The 20,684-nt window shown below is 41.4% G+C and overlaps 2 protein-coding genes across 3 annotated transcripts; one reads left to right on the plus strand and one right to left on the minus strand.

Moving 5' to 3' along the window:
* Positions 1-1,315: 1,315 nt before the first annotated feature.
* On the minus strand, positions 1,316-4,179 carry arl6ip6 (ADP-ribosylation factor-like 6 interacting protein 6). Its single transcript, XM_084574133.1, has 4 exons — positions 3,680-4,179; positions 2,374-2,427; positions 2,151-2,283; positions 1,316-2,040 (listed from the first exon to the last, which is right to left on the minus strand). Exons 1-4 carry the CDS (start codon positions 3,867-3,869, stop codon positions 1,947-1,949), a joined length of 471 nt encoding a protein of 156 aa, XP_084430259.1. The 5' UTR covers positions 3,870-4,179; the 3' UTR covers positions 1,316-1,946.
* A 1,460-nt stretch (positions 4,180-5,639) lies between these two features.
* Positions 5,640-20,665, plus strand: arhgap1 (Rho GTPase activating protein 1). 2 transcript variants are annotated; one of them, XM_084574109.1, is made up of 13 exons: positions 5,640-5,760; positions 10,391-10,601; positions 10,746-10,844; positions 10,967-11,054; positions 11,936-12,067; positions 12,581-12,667; positions 14,404-14,502; positions 14,744-14,851; positions 14,993-15,069; positions 15,916-15,993; positions 16,071-16,199; positions 16,806-16,909; positions 17,282-20,665. In XM_084574109.1, the coding sequence occupies exons 2-13, from the start codon at positions 10,478-10,480 to the stop codon at positions 17,447-17,449; spliced, it is 1,293 nt and encodes a 430-aa protein (XP_084430235.1). In that variant the 5' UTR covers positions 5,640-5,760; positions 10,391-10,477; the 3' UTR covers positions 17,450-20,665. The 2 variants fall into 2 exon arrangements, with proteins under 2 accessions (XP_084430235.1, XP_084430236.1); XM_084574110.1 differs by having other exon boundaries at positions 10,391-10,592.
* Positions 20,666-20,684: the final 19 nt, after the last annotated feature.

Below are 20,684 nucleotides of genomic sequence, written 5' to 3' on the forward strand. Positions count from 1 at the left end.
AGGCTGCAGAGCTCACAATTTGAAATCAACCTGTTTACTAAAATAATCTAGCCTGTTGCTGCTGGCAGCATAATGGCATGCAGTGTGATTTCCTTGGTAACTGAACATAGTCATGCTTTCAGGATTAAAGATTCAAGATCTTGAATAATGCCACAGTCTAAGTACTTCTTAACCACTTGCATTCATGGCAACAAGCTCAGTGGATTTCACTCACCAAATCAAACACTTTAGGCATTTGGTAAAATGGGGTATCAGAACATATTGAACATTTTCAGAAATTCTGTTACATAGTGTCAACATGAAGCATAGAGTTGTGACGTTCGCAAACGAACCGAATCTACTGAACTGTTGTAAGTCGTCAGCCGAAGAAAACGCAGCCGCATCTGGATGCGCTTTTTCCATCCTGATTTCTTATTCTTTTCGCATGTTTGTGACACCTAGATGTTTCATCAAACAAATTTAAATATAAGACAAAGATAACACCAGTAAACACAAAATGCAGTTTTTAAATGAAGGTGTTCATTAAGGGGGGGGAAAAAAATCCAAACCTACATGGCCTTGTGTGAAAAAGTGTTTGCCCCCCCTGTTAAAACATAACTGTGGTTTATCACATCTGAGTTCAATTTCTGTAGCAACACCCAGGCCTGATTACTGCCATACATGTTCTCAATCAAAAAATCGCTTGAATAGGACCTGTCTGACAAAGTGAAGTAGGCCAAAAGATCCTCAAAAGCTAGACATCAGGAACAAATGAAAAAGAAAGAAACTGAGATCTATCAGTCTGGAGCCATTTTTAAAACTTTGGGATTACAGCAAACCACAGTGAGAGCCATTATCAACAAATGGCAAAAACATGGAACAGCGGTGAACCTTCCCAGGAGTGGCCAGCCAACCAAAATTACCCTAAGAGTGCGGTGACGACTCATCCCAGAGGTGTTCATGACTCCACCATGAGAAAGAGACTGGGCAAAAATGTTTGCATGGCAGAGTTCCAGAAAACCACAGCTAAGCAAAAAAAATAAATAAAGTCTCAGTTTTCTTATGGGAAAATACTCAGTGTGATGGTCTGAGGCTGTTTTGCTGCTTCCAGGACCTGGAAGACTTGCAGTGATAAATGGAACCGTGAATCCTGCTGTCTACCAACAAATCCTGAAGGAGAATGTCCGGCCATCTGTTTGTGACCTCAAGCTGAAGCAAACATGGGTTCTGCAGCAGGACAATGGTCCCAAAACACACCAGCAAGTCCAAGTCCAAGTCTGAATGGCTGAAGAAAACCAAAATGAAAACTTTGGAGTGGCCTAGTTAAAGTTCTGACCTGAATCCTATTGAGATGCTGAGGCGTGACCTTAAAAAGGCGGTTCATGCTCAGTGGGCCAAAATTCCTCCACAGCACTGTAAAAGACTCATTGCAAGTTATCACAAGCGCTTGATTGCAGTTGTTGCTGCATTAAGTTTAGAGGGCAATCACTTTTTCACACAGGGCCATGTAGGTTTGGATTTTGTTTTCCCTTAATAATAAAAACCTTCATATAAAAACTGCATTTTGTGTTTACTTGTTCTATCTTTGACTAATCTTTAGATTTGTTTGATGATCTGAAAAATATAAGTGTGACAAACATGCAAAAGAAAAAGAAATCAGGAAGGGGGCCAACATTTTTTCACACCACTGTAGTTAGCCTGATAAGAAGGAAGGGTTTCAGGATGCATCACACACAAACTCATTTTCACACAGAAATGACTTGATTTTCTCAAGAATGTCAATTTAATGATGAATTTGGATGAGAACATGTATGTAATTAAGCTCTATCTATTCTAAATAAAGACTTCTGCACTAAAAATGAACCAACAGAGGTAAAAAAGAACAGCAAAACCACGTCAGTGAATGTCCTTACAAAGACAGCCATACAAGTGTGTGCGCGTATGTGTGCACGTGTGTGTCTCCTTCCTCAGGAGAGGCTCCAGACGACGGTCAGCATGGCCATGATGCCATTAAGGACAGCGACGCCATAAGCCACGTGGAAATCGTGACCAGATGCATCACTAAAAGAAAACCCACACAGACAGACAGACAGGTAGACATTGAACCACGTCATCAAATGTGTAATGTGCGTACTGTTTCAATATACTGGTGGAATAAAACACTGTGGTACCTGATGTGGCGCAGAGTCGGCATCGTTGGAAACACCATGCCAGGCTGGTGAGAGTCAAGGTAGGTGAGGGTCCATGAGAAGACTGAGCAGATACATCCTACTAATACTGACAGCACCAGGATACTCCAGAAACCTATTCAGAAATACACAGTTCCTTCAGAAAGTATTCAGAACCTGATGGAGCCGTGACTCTGCGACAAAAGAGGCAGATGTTCATACTCACCCAGCATCTTTTCTTCAGTCCCATCTTCTCGTATCACCCTTTCTGCTCGCAGCTCTGAAACAGTCAAGACCTTGAGTACAGATTGTTTTATCAAACAACTATTTTCAAGGTAAAAATTAATTTTCACTCTCACTTTAAATTGAGACTGTCTTCATTTCACAGTGAATAAAGCCAATAATAAAAGCACATTATAATGATGTGTCCAGGTTTTAACTTTACAGTACAATAGTGATGGGAAGTCCAGCTCTTTTCAAAGACTCGGCCACTATACTCGCTGTCTTTGGAGTGTCTGCCTCTTCCTTCTTTCACATAATAGTATGATCCTAGTCTGTGATTGGCTGTGTGGAGTGCCCATCAATAAACTCCCACCCCGGCCTGCATGGATTCTCAGGAGCGGCTTAAGATTCGGCTCTCCTAGACATAGTAGTGTAGAACCCGGATCTTTTGAGGGATTTGGATCAGTCTTAGTCATTCACTGATATGAGTCGGGTTGTGCGAGTCACTTGAGTCACTTGACCCGCTTGACCCAAAATGACCCAATTGCGAAAGAAAGTGTTTCCAGTAAATTCACTCATGGTCACTCAATGGTCTAAATTTTAAAATATGGTCAGTTTTTTCCGTCCTTAGACTGGCTATAGGCAGCAACAGATTAAGAGCATTTGTGTTTTCTCTGAGATGAGAATGATGCCTGAGTCGGTTAAGTTTAGTTTCTCTGCCGACCAACTGAGTGGCTGTTGACTCCCTGCTCTCGGTTAAGCAGCGAATCCACTACAGATTCCCTACTCATAAACAGGGACTCGCTACTCATGAATCCCTGCTCTTTGTTAAGCAGGGACTCACGATTCGCTACTCCAGTGGCTGAGTGCCTTAGTTTGCGCTGCTTGCTAGTTGTCAAGTCGGGTAGTACATTTTGTTTCTCTGCCGAGTGAGATGTAAGATGGTTGATTGGTGCCGTTTATTGATTATATATCAATTAAATGTGGTATGACTCAACTGAGTCGGTTCAATAGATGTCTAGATTCATGATTCTTGAGTCTTCTTTGGTGACCGGATCAGTGAGCCGGATTCCGAATCTTTTTTCCACCGCTAAGATTTGAGTCGGCTCTTCTCGTTCGCTGCGAAGCGAGCTGTTCGCGAACGACACATCACTACTGTACACTACAGTCACAATGAGCTGATTTCAACAAAAGCAGTTGTGATCTGTTGCTACTCTGAGTAAATAGTAAAGTTATATTTTTTTTAATTTAAGAAGCAAGTGGCAAAAGTATCAAAAGTAAAGACTGGCACAGCCCACGCGTACACTTACCTTTAAGTATCGGGTACAGGAGCGCGCATAGAGAACCCAAAGCGGCCACAGCTACGACGGAGCCGAGTACTGACAGGACGACGGAGGGCCACGGTTTGGGGCCGTTCCGGCTGGTAGATGGCCGCCTCTCAGCCCCAGCAGGACATGATGTTGAGATGATTCTCACAGAATCTGACTCTGGATTTTGCATGTTCCCTGACGAACTCGACTGGCCAGAGTTTTCTCTAAAACGCCCCCGTCTGTTACACAGCTCGGAGTTGTTCTGTTGCACGTAATAAACCTAACTTTACTCAACATGGGACGAAAGTGTTGATCTGCAGACTTAATCGTATGTTAGACTGCATGAGTTAAACTGTGCATACAGTAAACCGACCGTTTTGGAGTTGTAGGAGGATCACTTGTAACCTCATGGACTTTTCCTTTCCCAACTTCCGGACACAAAAAAAATGTCCCTCGGGCTGTTTCGTCAGTGTAGTTTAAACCAGTGGTTTTCAAAGTGGGGGCCGCGGCCCCCTAGGGGTCCGCCAGGGGGCGCTAGGGGGACCTCAGACAATTGGAGGGAAGATAAGAAAAAAATTTAGAAAAATGAAAGAAATATAAAATAATTATTTTTAATCATAATTATAAAATAGAATCTAATTATTTTTTTAAATCATTATCATAAAACATAATTATTAATAATATATCATATCTAAATGTTATTTGCCATGCTCATCTTTCTGATTCCCTGCCAGTCAAAACATCGTTCATGACCTCATAATCTGTGCAGACCTGGCGGTGGCACCATTTATCAAGCTGCTTTGCTCCTCAGGCTAGCATGTAGCTAGCATGTAGCTAGCACAAAATGGCCAGGTTTTTGACAAGAAAGAGACCGAAGGAACAGACCAACAGCCCTGTCGTGGAGGACACTGCTGCAAAAAAAAAAACCTAAGAACTCCTGGCCAACTAAAATCAGAAAATATGAGGCAGCAGTTATGCTAAACAAATGTAGTAGTTATTGAATAGTGAATAAAAGTAAGAAAATACATTATAAAAGATGTTTCTTTACATATTTTGTAGCATTGTCTGAAGGTTTTGCAAAGGGGGTCCCCGGCCAGAAGCTAATGCTGTTTGGGGGCCTTGGCATGGAAAAGTTTGGGAACCCCTGGTTTAAACGTTCATTGTAGGCGTCAGCGTGTTTCATTTAAACGTTGTTATTTTGAAATGACGCTCACAAACCCAGACAGATCATTTATGTTACTGATTAACTGCCAGTATGAGGGGAGTCATACATAATGCATATTAGTGTATTTTTTTAATTTTATTTTTCAGTAGTAATTCGGCATAAGTTTGTAATCAGTGAGACACATGACATGGAAGCTATTGAGACTACTGAGTTTATCATGAATACATAATAATTGTGATTTTCCCCTAAAATTAATAAAATAGAAGCTGTTGAATCCAGTATGTCCAGTGTAGTAGTACAGTTTGGGATATTTTTTTTAGTTAGTGGATCACGTGACATGGAAGCTAAGCTATAAAAATGCAATTACCTTCTTTTCAAATATTAAGTTAAAATTATATTAGTACAAACTACACATCAAAGTAGTGTGCTACATGAGGCCGAGAAAAATTTATAATTTTGAATCATAATTCTCACTAACATTATGTAGACATGAAGATATTGAGTACAACATGGTTTTGTGTAATTTATTCTGCAATTTGGGCCCTATGACACATCGTCTATGAACTTCACTGCAGTATGTTGAGTCAAGTTTTAAAGTACAAGGGAGTTGATATTTTCTATCCCGACTTGTGTCAAACGCCACTAATAAGTAACATGAGACGTTGTAATACCCCTAAATCAGAGGGCACGGTTACAACACAAAACAAAAGCAATTAGTGCTTTCGTTTGTCAAAATTAAAAACATCTAGCTCTTTCACACGTAGTGCTTTTATTTTGACGGGACGACATGAACACAATTAAGTCGCTACATTTAACTTGAAAATACAAACCGGAAAGGGTATTGTTGCTGTCAAAAGATCGCGACTGCAGACGCCAAAGGGCTCATCGGTGAACAGAGACCAACTACACAATTGAGGTAAATAAACATTTCGCAGTGTTGTGACTGCTGTTATATCCAAGAAGTCAGGGCCACGGGGATCGCGAGAGGCGTTTGCGGTCGTGTGATCTCAGTTGTGCATCATCGGACTAATTTGTTATGATAACGTTAATTGTATACACTTCGACGATGGGGTTTAGCTAGGCTAAGGTAACTCCAGTCGATCTCTTAACACTGTCTTCTCACGCAGCAAAAGAGCAGTTTGTATAAAATGTATATCCGCAGAGGGACATATTGCTAAATCAACCGTACTAGCTTGCTTGGCAGTTTGCTAATGCGCATTGCTATGAAACATTCGTCAGCCAGTGTGGCTAAAATAACCCATTTAGCCTGTCTCCAGAAAGGGCTAAAATCTTGTAAATATTTTCTTTAGCTGACTTTGTGCGCAAAAGTAGGTGAAGTCAGTTACCTGACTGTATGGCTGCTCACTTGTTGATTTTATCAGTGGACTATCGAAGGCTAGGTCGTTAGCTTCATTTCCTTTGCGTAGCAACAATTAGAGTGTTGTGTAAATGCTCCTTTAATTGGTGTCAGAAATATGCGTTATTTTTTACCTTTGACCACCATGCTAACTCAATCCTTCATAGATTTCCTAAAACCGTCGCTTAAAGGTGTGTGTGTGAGAGAGAGAGGGGGGCACAGGTGTCAAACATACGGCCCGCGGGCCAAAAGCGGCCCGCCGGAGGGTCTAATCTGGCCCACAGCGTGAATTTGCGAAAATTACATAGAAGACTGGATTTTTTTTTTAATGAAAACAACTGCTCTCCTTAATTTGTCAACTGTTCTAGTAAGAGAATTGGACAGAACATTACACAGAGACCCAGGACTAATCAGCAGACCACAATGTGCTCAAATTGCACTTATTTTTCTTACAAAATTTTATTTTTTTGAAGGGTAGTTCATTAAATGTAAACATTCTCCTGATATACTTGATCTTCTATGCACTAAAACAAATGGACTCATAGGTTATTATGCTATTATCTTACTGGTTCGTCCCCCTTTAGATCAAATTAGGTTGTGTGTGACCCCTGAACTAAATTGAGTTTTACAACCCTGACATAGAAAGAGTGGTGTGTTTGTGATTTGCTAGTGCACTGTGAATCCTTTAACATCCGATGATATCCCTCATTTTGTAACTGCATCACCAGTACTTTAGATGTAGAAATGAGAAGTCATGCTAGCAATGTGTTTCTTCCGGTGCCATTATCTCTGTGGGTTTAATATGCAATATACTTTCCCTGGTATCTACTTTCCAACCCCGAAAGCACACTGCTTTCCTCAGGTGCTCTGCAGAGGAATGAAGTGGGTAGGGTGCTGTGACTTCTGGATCCTTCTTTAAACTATTCATGTGTACAAAGAGTGGATGTTTGCGTGACTCTGTAAGTATGTATGAGGATGCAGGGCTGTTCCGCAATATGATTCTCAAATAGTAACACCTGCAGATAGGTGTTATAGCTGGGTGGGGTTGGACAGATCACAGGATGCTGGTGCTTTGTTCCACTGTCAATCCTGGAGGACTCAAACCAGGATGATTATTTTACTTGGCAATTCACTGGCCCAAATTTTCTTGAGTAGTAAATTTGTTATGTCAACTCTAGAAATGCCTCGAATGGGTTTAAATGATGCCCGTCACAGATTCTAAGCAGCTCCAAAAATATTTAATGCACAATAATATAAAACTAAGAATAGCAGGTAATCCTGACAGTTGAAAAGCTGGAACCTGGAAATGTTGTTGTTTTAATATGATAAATTAAAATTGGTAATGCGTAAGTGGCGGTGGTTCACTGTTGACCTTGAAAGCAAAAATGTGGAAAAATAGTGTTGTGACTCCACTTTCAGTATATTTGTGACATGGATCTTTCTTCTGTTACCACCTAAATATTGAGGCGTCATCATATGAGCTATATACACATAAGGGTGATTTAAAAGTTCAAAAGAGCATCTTTTTCATCTCTTCCTCAGTAGTCACCTAAAATTGCATTTTCCACTCATTTCCACGTGTTTTTCTCTAATGTGGCTTCGATGTGTGCCAACTGAGAAGAAGATGGAGCTTAAGAGGTTTAGTAGTTTGTCTGTTGCTTTGGCATTGCAGCGTGGGAAGAGGTCTCTATGATTACTACATATGAGTAAAAAAGATTTTCAGATTAACAGCTATTAATAATTCTTAATATCCAGAATTTTCCATTTCTTGTGAAACACGTGACTTATGCACTTAATGCTGGATGTATGCAGTGCTTACTTGCTGTAAGTGATTCAGTTAGGGTAGTTACAACATTACAACATTCACAAAAAGGTTATTGTTAAATTAAAAATATGATGAGTCACAACAGTCCTGTGAACTTTCACTATGATCCTGTTCAGACCTTGCATCAATATCCAGTCTGGCATATCTGAATGTATAGTGACCAGCCCCCCGTGTTCAGACCCGTCATTAACATGCGTTTTCAAATCCGATCTCAGTTTTGTACTTTGTATGCGAATAAACCCAGACATCTGGGGCGCGGTAGAATATTGTCACAGCTGGATCTCTACCGCTGCTCCAGAACCAAGAACAGTGCTGTTGACAAACGTGAAGTTATTATTTATTGGTCTACGCCCTGATGTTACTTAGACCTGAACAAAACTCAGATTATAACCCTAGGAGTTGCCGTACGCACTGTAATCTCTGGTAATAAATGTAAATGTGTATTTCCTCATCAGTGATTGAGGAAATACGTGACTTAACCACACACTGCTCCTTATACATCAATAATTAACACAGAATCATACTGTACTCATATTACACACTTTCATTTGTAAAGCACTTAGATTTATTTATTTTTTTTAGTTCATGAACAGCTCCAAGGAAAGAATATTTTAAAATGCTGTCATTACTAATGAACAAACACGATTTACGGTCCTTTTTAGGTCATCATTTTTAATAGTGTAATAGTGTAGAGTGTACTCTTGGCCCCCATAAAACCAAACCAAAAAAAAACGGAACGGAAGTCTCTTCTTCCCTGGACTTTAGCGACATACGTGAACATGAGTGTCTGAGCACTAAATAATACAAAACATATTAACCAATTATCTGCAAAAAATTACACAAATGAATTCTCATCAAATAACGTCTTACAGTAGCAGTGTACCTTTTTCAGAATGAATGAGGCAAAACTCCGCAGACAAAGAACCACTCCTGTTGAGTATAGGTGGTCTTTAATGCAACCAAGGGTGCATTGCGTTCACACACTACCAAAGAAATTGACACATGCGACCCAGATCACCTCCAAATCGGGTCTCTCAAATGCTTTCTCAAGATCAGATTGTAATACAAGGCCTGAACAAGCCCTTTCTGTCCCTGTGGGCCCGCTGCAGTTTACTGGATTGTTGCTATTCACTGTGGTTAGCTAATGTGTAGATCATCCCTAAAATATGTACGTGTCATGCTTATTTTTTTTTAGGGCTGCTTCCTGGTCAGCTGGTCAATATTCTCTTGGACTTTACAGTTCATCCAACATGGCACAGTTGTATTTAGGATGCTGGCACACTGAATACACTCAGTCGCTGTGGCCTAAATTGGCGAGATAGCTAATAGGCCTGTTTGTTCTCTTTCAAACAAGCACACACTTGCCATCAAGGAATCACCCACGGTTGTTCCTCTATGGTTAAAATAGTCCTGCACGAATAGCTGCTTCTTGCCGGTTTTAAACAGAGACGGTGGACCTCAGTCATATCTAGAAATGTACTTTCAGCCAGATTGCGTGACCTACGCTGACCTTCTCGGGGAACGCAATTAGGTTGCGTTCAGGAACAAAAAGGAAAGAGGAACCCGTTACTGCCAGCATCATCAAAAATCCTTCTCAGCATCACCCCCACAACTAGGCCGACTGTTGGTTAGTAGCGATATTTATTTAAAGCAGCATGCTGTCAGACAGCATAACGTCATATAGCGGCGAAAGAGCAGAGGCCGTGTTTGTGTGTGTGTGTGTGTGTGTGTGTGTGTGTTTGAAAGCGAGAGCGGGGTGAAAAAGTGGGGGTTGGGAGGCAAAAGAGGAAGCATGTGAAAATGGGCGCAGAGTTAATGCAGCATCTGAAAAGAGGAAAGAGACGCAGTAATTAGTTTGAAGCGGTTCCATTATGCTGCTGACTTAGGCTCACTGCAGTGTTGGGGTTAGAAATGGCCCTTGTGTTTTTACGTCTATGCCCCGGTGACTGAAATAGTTGGCATTATGTCACTAAATGGCTCATAAATGTGGCACAAACATTCACTTGGACGTGGCGACAAAATGTGCGTACACTCGTCAGGCTTCTCGAACCATGACGGTGCTTCTTTGTCTTCGAACCGTCTCAGTTTCCTCCATGTGTTCCATGTATTTCTTTATCCAAAACAATCAATTTGAAAATTGCGGAGATGGGTAAGCGGCTGGAAATTACATTTCTGGGGAGATGCACATCAGGCTACGGCGTTAGGGTCTGTGCAGATTTGAATTTATCAGTAGGTGGAGTGGGTTGTCCACGAACCAGAGGGTTAGACGGGGAGATATAAACCCATTAGTCGCTTGGCGCCATCCTTCACAAGTCCATTTCCCCACCTACTTATTCTTACCACTCAACTGTCTTTTGTTTACAGCCTTGTGCGTGTATGTGTGAGCGCATCCGGGTGCTCACATTCCAGTGCGTGTGACGGTGCGCGTGGCACCATTCTGCGGCGTGTGCGATGTCTTCAGAGCTGCTGGTAGATTTGGGCGAAGACTCGGCGGCTGCACAGTTGGGACAGCTCAAGCTGGCCACCATAGAGGACCAGCAGTGGCCGGCCGACGAGTCTACTCTCAGTAAGTCAGGTGAGAGGGGATTTATGCGTGGACACCTGCGCGCAAGATTATCAGATACAAATCTAACCCATATATACCGTGCGCTCATGGAGAAGCAAGAACAATGTGCCGATCAGAGTGATTTGAAACACAAAATGGGTGTGTGTGTTTCAGAGACAGACATTTCCCAGCCCTTCGATGCTGGCTCTCCCCACCTGCCCTGGGACCATCCTTTCTATGACATTGCCAGGCATCAGATCATTGAAGTTGCAGGTCAGTTCTCTAATCACTATGCCATGACATTGTCTTGTGTTTTTATCTTTGACCAATTAGTTCTACTTTTGTCGTTAAAGGAAAGTGTGCAGATGTAGGTAATGTTTAACATCCGTTTGCAGGCGATGATAACTTTGGCAGAAAGGTGATAGTGTTTAACGCCTGCAGGATGCCCCCGCAGCACCAGCTGGACCATCACAGGCTGCTGATGTAAGTAGTAACGTAACCTTCATTGAGTGGTCAGAAACACAGACAAAAGCCAAAGCCAGTAGAGCTCCCCCTTGTTGGCTAGCTGCAGTATAGGTCATTTGAAGTACACGTCAAATCATTTTTTCCAAGTATGGTTTCTGTCATTTTAGGTAGTTAATACAATGCTGATGCGTACTAAAGTGTCTATTTTTCTGAAGTTTTGTTTTAGTTACTTGACGCTATAGAAACAGGATGTGACATCATGATGACTACAAGTTGCCTTGCCAACCGCTCTGTGAAGCGGTCCCACAGGATTGTGGGAGTTGGAAAAAATAAATAAATAAGTAGAGTTTATCTTCCAGCATTTCTTTGTAACTGGTGGAGGTAGAGCAGAGTGCAGTATTAATCAAACAAAAAATGCAAATGAGTCTGGCAGGAGTGTGGGCAGGTCATCCACAACGCGGCTACGCGAGGCTCCGCTCTCGGATCCTTCTCAAACCCCTGGCTCCAAACTGGCAAGATGGCGCCACCCGTATCACCGGGGAAGCTCGCGTCAGTTCGGCCAAGGAAGTGGGGACGCATTGTCCATATTTATATACAGGCTATCGTCAACACATGCTGCCTCAGGCTTCTCCTCAGTTGACAAGTGTGTGGTTTGATCTAAGTATTTGTAAGGGTGAGACTTGTAACATTGCGTGTTTCAAATTTGGCATAAAAGTATTCTGATTTCTTCCCTTTTTTTCTACAATCCTGCTTTTCCATGTAGGTATCTTTGAGTTTTTTAGATGTCTGTCTATAGCAAGGACTGCTATTTGAATAGGGCGAAGGATGATGGCTTGACTTCAAGGCAGGGTACATTGGATATAACATTTAAATGTGTTTTAATGTATTTCTTTTCACAGGTATCTTAAAGGAACTCTAGATCAGTACGTGGAAAGCGACTACACTCTGATCTATTTCCATCATGGGCTAACCAGCGAAAACAAACCATCTCTCGGCTGGCTACGGGACGCATACAGGGAGTTTGACAGAAAGTAAGCTCAATAACTATAACCGGTGGACGTTGCTTGCAATGTGTCATAGCTGATTGGCCTGGCTTCAGTTATTTACTTCCCCTTTAACAGTTTTAACGGAAGACTTGTTCTGACCTCAAAACCGGCTATGGCTAATTGCGAGGCATTGTAGTGTTTAGCACAGAATATATGCAGTGCTGCTTAATTATTCAACAGTATGTACTTTGACAGTAGACAAAGAGAACCCAATCAAACAAATGAAACTAAAATATTATGCTTTTGTGTTTGTATTTTCAAGAAAATGAATGATTTGTACATATCTGTGAGTGAGTGAGTGAGTGAATGAACTAAGTGGCCTCCCTACATGCTATAGCACACGTTTTTCCTTCTATACAATAAAAAAATATTAACATACCCTTGAGTTTCTCTTGCACTGACTGCACCATGCCGGACGTCCTTGTAGGATTGCCATCAGCAAAAAAGTTTAGTAGAAAACAATACTTGTTCTAAAGTGTATGTGTGCTTTGTTTTCAGGTATAAGAAGAATATCAAGGCCCTGTACATTGTCCATCCCACCATGTTCATCAAGACTCTTCTGATCCTCTTCAAACCCATCATCAGGTACTTATTCAAATAACCAAACATAATTTTGTGACCGAGCTACTCCACATTTAGCTATAGATTACCGACAGCATGGTGATATGAATCTACCCATGAGGCACACATTATGAGAGAAAGTGCACCGAGTGTTTGAAGATGGATATCAGCCATACATATACTGACTGAAGAGTTTAAAAGTTTTTCTTGTTTCACAATCGGAGTGATTTAATTCCCGTTACTTCAGCTCCGCAGTCATTTTTAATCAATTTCTCGGCTCATGTGTAAGTTAAGATGAGGTAAGTAACCATAGCAAGCAGCCATGACAACTGTCACCACTGCAAAATGTATTATTAGGACATAGAAGCGCTTGCACACAATGAACAATATCTTAGATAGACTCTTATGGCATTATCAATATCTAACAAAGTTGAGTGGTATCTACCCAGCTATTAAATTTAAGCACATGCTGATTGTCGCACTGCTCCAGATTGGACTAATTGCAAAGCTTAGAATGCTTCACATCCAGATTTAAATATGTATATATAATGCGTTTATATATAAAATACACAAATGTAATGTCATTTGTATAGATCTTAAATAAATCTTAAAGCTTTTTGCAGTGATTTTTTTGCTCCAAACACGAGTCTATTTTTATTTTTATTCATTTTATTTATTTGTATTTTATTTCTGTTAATTGACTACGTTGCACCTATTTACTAGCGCTTTACTTTTTTGCTAGCGGCTTTCAAGAGTGTTTTTATTATGTGCAATAGGGATGCACCGAAAATTTTTGTGCAAAAGTGCATTTTCGGTTTTCGGACGAAAATTGTTGTGGTTGTTGCTTGCATCATCACAACATCCTGTTTCGGCCGTGTTGTTTCGGCGAAAATTTTTGGCCGAGAATGGTCCAAGAGTGCATTTTCGGTTTTCGGCCGAATATTTTCGGACTTTTATCGCCGAAACAACATGCGCAAGCAACAACCACAGCAAATTTCATCCGAAAATGGCCCGAAAGTACTTGATACTTGGTACAAGCACATGTCTTCACACAATCCTTGGAAAATATTTGCAAAGCTAATATTTTGTTGATTTTTGCAGTGATTTTCTTGTGCAAAAGACAAGAGTCTATTTTTATTTTTATTCGTTTTATTTATTTGTATTTTATTTCTGTTTATTGACTACGTTGCACCTATTTACTAGCGCTTTACTTTTTACTAGCGGCTTTCAAGAGTGTTTTTATTACGTGCAATAGGGATGCACCGAAAATTTTTGTCCAAAAGTGCATTTTCGGTTTTCGGCCGAAAATTGTTGTGGTTGTTGCTTGCATCATCACAACATCCTGTTTCGGCCGTGTTGTTTCTGCGATAGATTTTTGGCCGAAAATGGCCCAGAAGTGCATTTTCGGTTTTCGGACGAATATTTTCGGACTTTTATCGCCGAAACAACATGTGCAAGCAACGACCGCAGCAAATTTCAGCCGAAAATAAAAGTACCTGATACAGGTCTTCACACAATCCTTGGAAAATATTTGCAAAGCTAATATTTTGTTGATTGATTTAATTAAGGAACCATTGTATAGGTTATGTTCTGCTGAGCATAGCATTTATCTGTATTTTTATCCTTTTTGAAAAAAACGACAAAACTTGTTTGGCTGTTTCAAACCACATATTACTTGCAATTAACTGCTGCATAATGTGAATACAGGAAATTCAAAAAAAAAAAAAAGAGAAAGTAAGTTGATTTTCTCTCTCTTTTAGTTTTAAGTTTGGCAGGAAGATCAACTATGTGAGCTATCTGAGCGAGCTGGAGGATGTGGTCAAGTGTGAGCAGCTGGTGATTCCCACCCGTGTTAAGGAGTAAGAGCATAAATTTTTGAAATGATACACAGTGATGTGTTCTTTTGAGCTGTCATTCTGCACACTATTCATGCAATTAAATGTGTGTTGTTTTATTACATTAGCTGCTGTTTATATGTTTTCTATATACTGTAAACTACATTTGAACATATTTCTTCACAAATATTCAACAACATTTGCAATGCATAGCTTATCTTTTAAATTAGCTGTAGCTGATAAGATAACTTTGTCTCTGTGTCAGGTATGACAACAAATTGAGAGCCGCTCTGAAACCGGCTGCTCAACCCCCCGTGTCTCCTCCTCGCAGTCCTCCCGCCCCTGACCAAGTGTTCGGAGTGCCATTGACAGTGTAAGACAATGAATCTTAGATTCTCCCTTTACCAGACTGTACTAACACCAGTATTGTTTGTAGAGACATTTGCTCTAAATGCTAGCTGGCTGGAAACCTGTGGTCTATGCTAACACCTGTGTTTTTGTGTGTGTGTGTCAGGCTCCGTCAGAGGGATCCAGATGGGCATCCAGTGCCTGTGGTGATGAGAGACACCATTAGCTTCCTTTCAGATCAAGGTAACAAAAACACAATGCACTCATGAACTTGTCCACAAATGTTCCTCGGGTGGTAAAAAAACCAAGTTTGAACTATGTTAGTAATATGGCACTCAAAACTTTCATAACCGTACTGATGTTGTTGCAGAGGGAACTAGCCAAGGGTAGACCTTGCTTTGGCAGCTGCTGAGGTCCAGTAACGTTTTGTCTGAGTTTAACTGCAGGAAGTTGTTGTTCATCCAGTTTTTAATGTCATGTAGGCAGTTGTGTAATAAACTCAGGGTCCCCATGTCTGACTTGTTAACAATGGTAAATGGTAAACGGCCTTGTTTTTATACAGCGCTTTTCTACCTATTGGTACGCAAAGTGTTTTATAGTCACAGCCACATCTACCCATTCGCTCACACAAGCACACACAACTGGAGGTTTAGTGTCTTGCTCAAGGGCACTTTGGCATGTAGCATTTTCCGGGGATCGAAACGCTAACCCTGTAGAAGGCATGTAGATCTGAGTATCGTCTGGATAAAAATGGAAGGAGACACCATGCCTGCAAGTTATGTGTCCCAAAGAAAGCACGTACAAAGAAAATACATTTGGTCCTAACACCAACCCCTGAGGAACACCATACATCATATTACACACAAATGATTTAAAATTATTCACAGCAACATAAAACCTTCTATCTAATAAATATGAGGAGAACCAGACATGGGCTGTCCCTGATATTCCTACCCAGTATCTCAGCCTGCTTAAGAAATTTCAATCCATCTCACACTTGCATAGCAGATTGTCATAAGTCCAGATGTTTACTCAAGATGTTGGTTTTGTATGTTGACAGTAAGAACTCCATTTTGCTATGTCTGTCAGGTTTGGAGATTGAGGGAATCTTCAGACGGTCTGCCAATGTTACTCTGGTGAAAGACATCCAGCTCAAGTACAACACAGGTATGATCACTGCAGCTATAATCCATGCATTCTTTATCATTTTTTTTCCTCTGAATTTCTACGTATGTGTTTTCCAGGTGTGACAGTGAATTTCAGAGAGATGGAAGATGTCCACTTGGCTGCCGTGATTCTGAAGACATTTATGAGGGAGCTCCCCGAGCCTCTGCTGACCTACCAACTCTACAATGACATTGTCAACTTCGCCTGTGTGTTCAAACGATCAGTATTATTCACACGATCGGAATTCTTAGGAACTGCATCGTCAGGCTTTTTGCTCAAGGTTTGAGGAAGCAGGTCTAGGATCGGCTCCAAGACATTAGTTTTATCAGCAAGTTAAAATGCAAGCTTGTAATATTTGTAGTGTGCAGTTTGTGCACTTAAAGTCGCTGTGTTTAATGCAAGACATTTAAGAAATCAGCAACACAGTTTTCAAGAACTGCTTTTTCATCCAATTACCGAGAACTCGAAGGTGGCCGACTGAGGCCTTTCTGTGTGGAGTTTGCATGTTCTCCCTGTGTCTGCGCGGGTTCTCTACGGGTACTCCAGCTTCCTCCCACTGTCCAAAGACATGGTCGTTGGGTTAATTGGTGATTCTAAATTGGCCGTAGGTGAGCAAGTGACTGTGAATGGTTGTCTGTCTCTGTGCGTTAGCCCTGCGATAGACTGGCGACCTGTCCAGGGTGTACCCCGCCTCTCATCCGATCCGGCTCCGGTCCCACTTATCAGAATTCCTGTGTAACCTGATATCTGCCAGTAACCCACACGATCTGGATCTAACTGAGGTCTTCATATTATTGTTGGATGTTTTCCAGCTGTACCCAGCGATAGCCAGGTGTCGACGATGAAGACGCTGTTGCAGTCGCTGCCAGAGGAAAACTACGAATCGCTGAAATATCTCATCAAGTTCCTTGCACAGGTACAGCTGACGGGCTACACTCCGCCAACACACAATATTATGCAAATCTAGCTTTGATGCTCTTCAGATGCCACAAAAACAGAAGAAGAAGTTGTGTTTTTTTTTTTTTTTTTAGGCAGATTTGATGCTCGCCAACCCCCACTAAAACAAAAGAAGAAGTAGTTGTGGTTTTTTTTTCATCTGCTGTTTTTTCTTCCTGTTAAAAGGCAGATAAAATCAGTTTGAACTGAATTAGATCGGCCCTGGTACTCAAGAAGCTGCTTGAATGGCGACATTTCCTCCAAGAAACACAAGCGCAAGACCAGCTGATCTCGATATTCTCGCAGACAACGCTCTTGTGTTACCAACAGCATCCTGTGTGTGTTTGTCTAGGTATCAGACAGGAGTGACGTGAATAAGATGACCAACAGTAACCTGGCTGTGGTGTTTGGCCCTAATCTGCTCTGGGGGCGGGACAACGCCATGTCGCTCAGCGCTATTGGGCCAATCAACAACTTCACCAGAACCCTGCTGGACCAGCAGCATCTGGTCTTTACCTAACCGCCATCCCTTCACCCTGTGCTTTCTCTTCCAGTCCTAAACTCCACTGAGACCTTTGTTCCCCTGTATTATTTAGACTTTAGCTCCTCTCAGCACTTGACCGCAGGAGTAGGCCCTTAAAGCAGCGTACTCTTTAAAAAGATGACATGAACCAATTGCATGTTAATCTATCTCACCAGTCTTTACATGCAGACTGCAGGAAAATAACTCCCTAAACAGCAAGCACAACATGCATATATACTTGACATACCATTCTTTTACACCCCTTAAATCATAAATCGGCACTATCTCATAACGAAGCAGTAACCATAATGTGAAAGACCAAATCCCACATTTTGTTACAGCCGTTTATCACGTTTTGTAATTACCTCCCACTCACTGTATATTCTGCCGAACAAAATACAGCGCGGTGGTAGTTTTTGAATATGTCCCCCCACCCCCACCCCCCGATCCCAGACTTCCAAATCAGCAGGCACCTGGTGTTGTGCTCAGAGACGGATATTTCCATGGTTTCCCTTATAATCTTCTTAGTGAACAAGTTTGTAACAGGCTTTCTTTTATACATTTGTAGCATTTGAAGTCTCCTAGCGAAGCTGAGAACTAAATTCCATGGTCCGGCTGTCTCTATGAACACAATGTCAAACCGTATACATGTAATGAAATGAAATGGCAAGTCATTCTGATAGTCTGAGTAGCACACTACAAATTGCTGTAACTTAATGAGGGGACGTATCTTTCGTAGCTTATCTTTGTGTTGGACCATGTGCGAACGCTCCGTGGAGTTCTGTCACGGTTCATTTCAGAATCGTCCACCAACCCCCCTCCCATTACTCCCAGCCAATCCCTCATGAATCCAATCCCAAGTGCATGTGTTAATGTCTGTATTCCCGTTTGTCTCAGGCCTCAACACAGTGGCCTCCAGCTTTTCACAAATGTTACCTAACGCCCTTTGAGGTGGTGATTCAAAGAGGAGAAACGAAGAGAGATGGAGGCGCGAGTTTGCGTCTCCGGGAGAAGACTCAGGTTTAACTTTTTCAGCAATGAACTTACCAAACATTGTGGACAATCTATGAAATGCTGTAATTAAAAAGTAACCAGTAGAGTAGAAGCTGTGTAGCTCTAGGAGCAGATTGAGACACGGCTGCGCGTGTGGACGAAACGAGTGCTGGACATGTTGCGGTTTCAGATTGAGGATTAATAACTCTCCTTATTATATTTGACTTGAATATTTTATACTATTCCGGTATTTCCAGCCCCCCCCCCCCCCCCCCCAGTCTCCACATCATTATTCACCAGAGTCTATTGCCATTATAGTAACTTTAACTTAGGCATGTATCGCCTTAAGAGTAGCTGTGTTTGCAGTTCAGCATCTCAGTTCCATCAAATGTACCCCAGTGGCAGAGAGTAGCATTGAATACGCATGTTTCTGACTTCATTACCAGGGACGACGGGTTATGGAAGTTTAAAGCATTTTGAAGCAGTTACTCTAAACGTCCCATGCCCTGTGTTTCTCAGTGTACCTTCCTGATTCCTGGTTGTGTGAAGAGACACGATGGTATGACAGTGTTTTATTTATTTTCATTCATTCCATAGCCTTCATGCCACAGAATGTCCACTTAAGTACTGGGCATCTCTGAAGGCTTTGTTTCATTCATATCTTTAGTTGCCTTAATTTTTTTTTTTTTTGTTTAATGCTGTGCCACTAATGGAGTTTGTCCAAGTTGTATGATGGTTGTGTCAACCCTGTGTTTATGGTCCAGGGTCTTTTCATAACCACACGTGCCTGAGTGGTCGATCCCACTGCTACGGCCCCTTAGAGTTTTCGACACCTGTGTTTTCGTGTATTCATTCATTGCATATACATTTAGAATAGTGATGCATTGCATGAGCATCATGCTGTTCAGTTATCTAAGATTAAAGGACACTCTTTGACACGTCAAAATTTATTATTCTCTTCGGCTACCATGGCCATGTTGTGCACATGAAGCGGCAAGATCGCAGAGCAGGGGTGTCAAACTCATTTTAGTTCAGGGGGCCACATGCCCCAATTTGATCAACCAAAAGCGGACCAAATAGCATATTGGCCTATAAATAACAAAAAGTCAAAATGTTTTCCTTTTGTTTTAGTGTAAAGTAGTACAAGAAGTTTATATTTAATGAATCATCCTATTACAAAACATTTTATGCATTTCTTAAGAAAAATAAGTGCAATTTTGGCGTTCCAAAAAAAAAAAAAAGTTACTCTTGTTTAACATTTTAATCAAACCTTTAAATGAATGAGTGAACACAGAACCACGGCGAACAAATCAAATAAAAAATGGCCAAAGTCTTAACATTTGGACCCTTTAGGTAAAACACCATGTGCGCATGGTGTGCTAGTCAAAATAAAGTCCCACCCTTGCCGGCACGGATGCTCAGCAGAGCTGACTAGGAGCGGCAGAAGATTCGTCTCTCCCCGACAGGAGTTGGCTCTTCTTGTTTGCTACAAGGAATCGGTTCTTAGAGCCGGCTCGTTCGCAAACAACACATCGCTACAGGGTTGCATGTCCACCACTCTTACTAAAACAGTGTGACCCCTAATGGACAAATTAGGAATAGCAAATACTTTTATTGAAAAATTGGAGTTAACGTCCTTAATTGTAATTCTTCCCCCGGGCCAGACTGGACTGTCTGGTGGGCCGATTTTGGCACCCAGGCCATATGTTTGACACCCCTGTTGTAGAAAGTGTGACAGGAGATGATCTTGCGAAACAGCTGCCAGTCTACTAAAAAAAAAAAAGGTACTAGAACTGGCCCTTTTAATCTACATCCGTTACTATTGGAGACAATCCAAGGTGTGGACTTGATCCAAGGAAGCCAAGCTTGAAAAAATATTAAATATCCTGCCACAAACCAAAAGTTTACACATTTATTATCAGAATGTTTCTTGGTGTTTCATGCAATAAACACAAGTTCAAGAAATTGTTGTGCCAATCATAGTCTTTACGTACTAAAGAGGCTGGGACTGGTGGGCTTAGGTACAGTAGTGATACACAGGACAGCTTTCGTGGCAGCTAGAGTAGGCCAGTTGTGGTGGAAGGTGTTCATTATTGTCACTGCTATTAAAGTCCCCTGTAGACCCAATATCTGTAATAAGCTTTATTTTTCTTTTGATTCATGAGAAATTCTGTGTAAACAGACAAGATTCACATTTTTTTTTTAAACATGTCAAGACCATTCCTGTGATCCATCATCT

The sequence above is a fragment of the Chelon labrosus genome (genome assembly GCF_963514085.1).
Source record: "Chelon labrosus genome assembly, chromosome: 24".
In the NCBI taxonomy this organism is placed as follows: Eukaryota; Metazoa; Chordata; class Actinopteri; order Mugiliformes; family Mugilidae; genus Chelon; species Chelon labrosus.

What these genes read in the sequence shown, in the direction of transcription:
- arhgap1 (XM_084574109.1), top strand. Translation starts at nt 10,478, where the DNA reads ATGTCTTCAGAGCTGCTGGTAGATTTGGGCGAAGACTCGGCGGCTGCA. An exon ending in TACAGGGAGTTTGACAGAAA is followed by an intron (nt 12,068 to 12,580) that starts GTAAGCTCAATA and finishes CTTTGTTTTCAG; the next exon opens with GTATAAGAAGAATATCAAGG. An exon ending in TGACATTGTCAACTTCGCCT is followed by an intron (nt 16,200 to 16,805) that starts GTGTGTTCAAAC and finishes GATGTTTTCCAG; the next exon opens with CTGTACCCAGCGATAGCCAG.
- arl6ip6 (XM_084574133.1), bottom strand. Translation starts at nt 3,869, where the DNA reads ATGCAAAATCCAGAGTCAGATTCTGTGAGAATCATCTCAACATCATGT. An exon ending in CCTGTACCCGATACTTAAAG is followed by an intron (nt 2,428 to 3,679) that starts GTAAGTGTACGC and finishes TGACTGTTTCAG; the next exon opens with AGCTGCGAGCAGAAAGGGTG. An exon ending in GACTGAAGAAAAGATGCTGG is followed by an intron (nt 2,284 to 2,373) that starts GTGAGTATGAAC and finishes ATTTCTGAATAG; the next exon opens with GTTTCTGGAGTATCCTGGTG.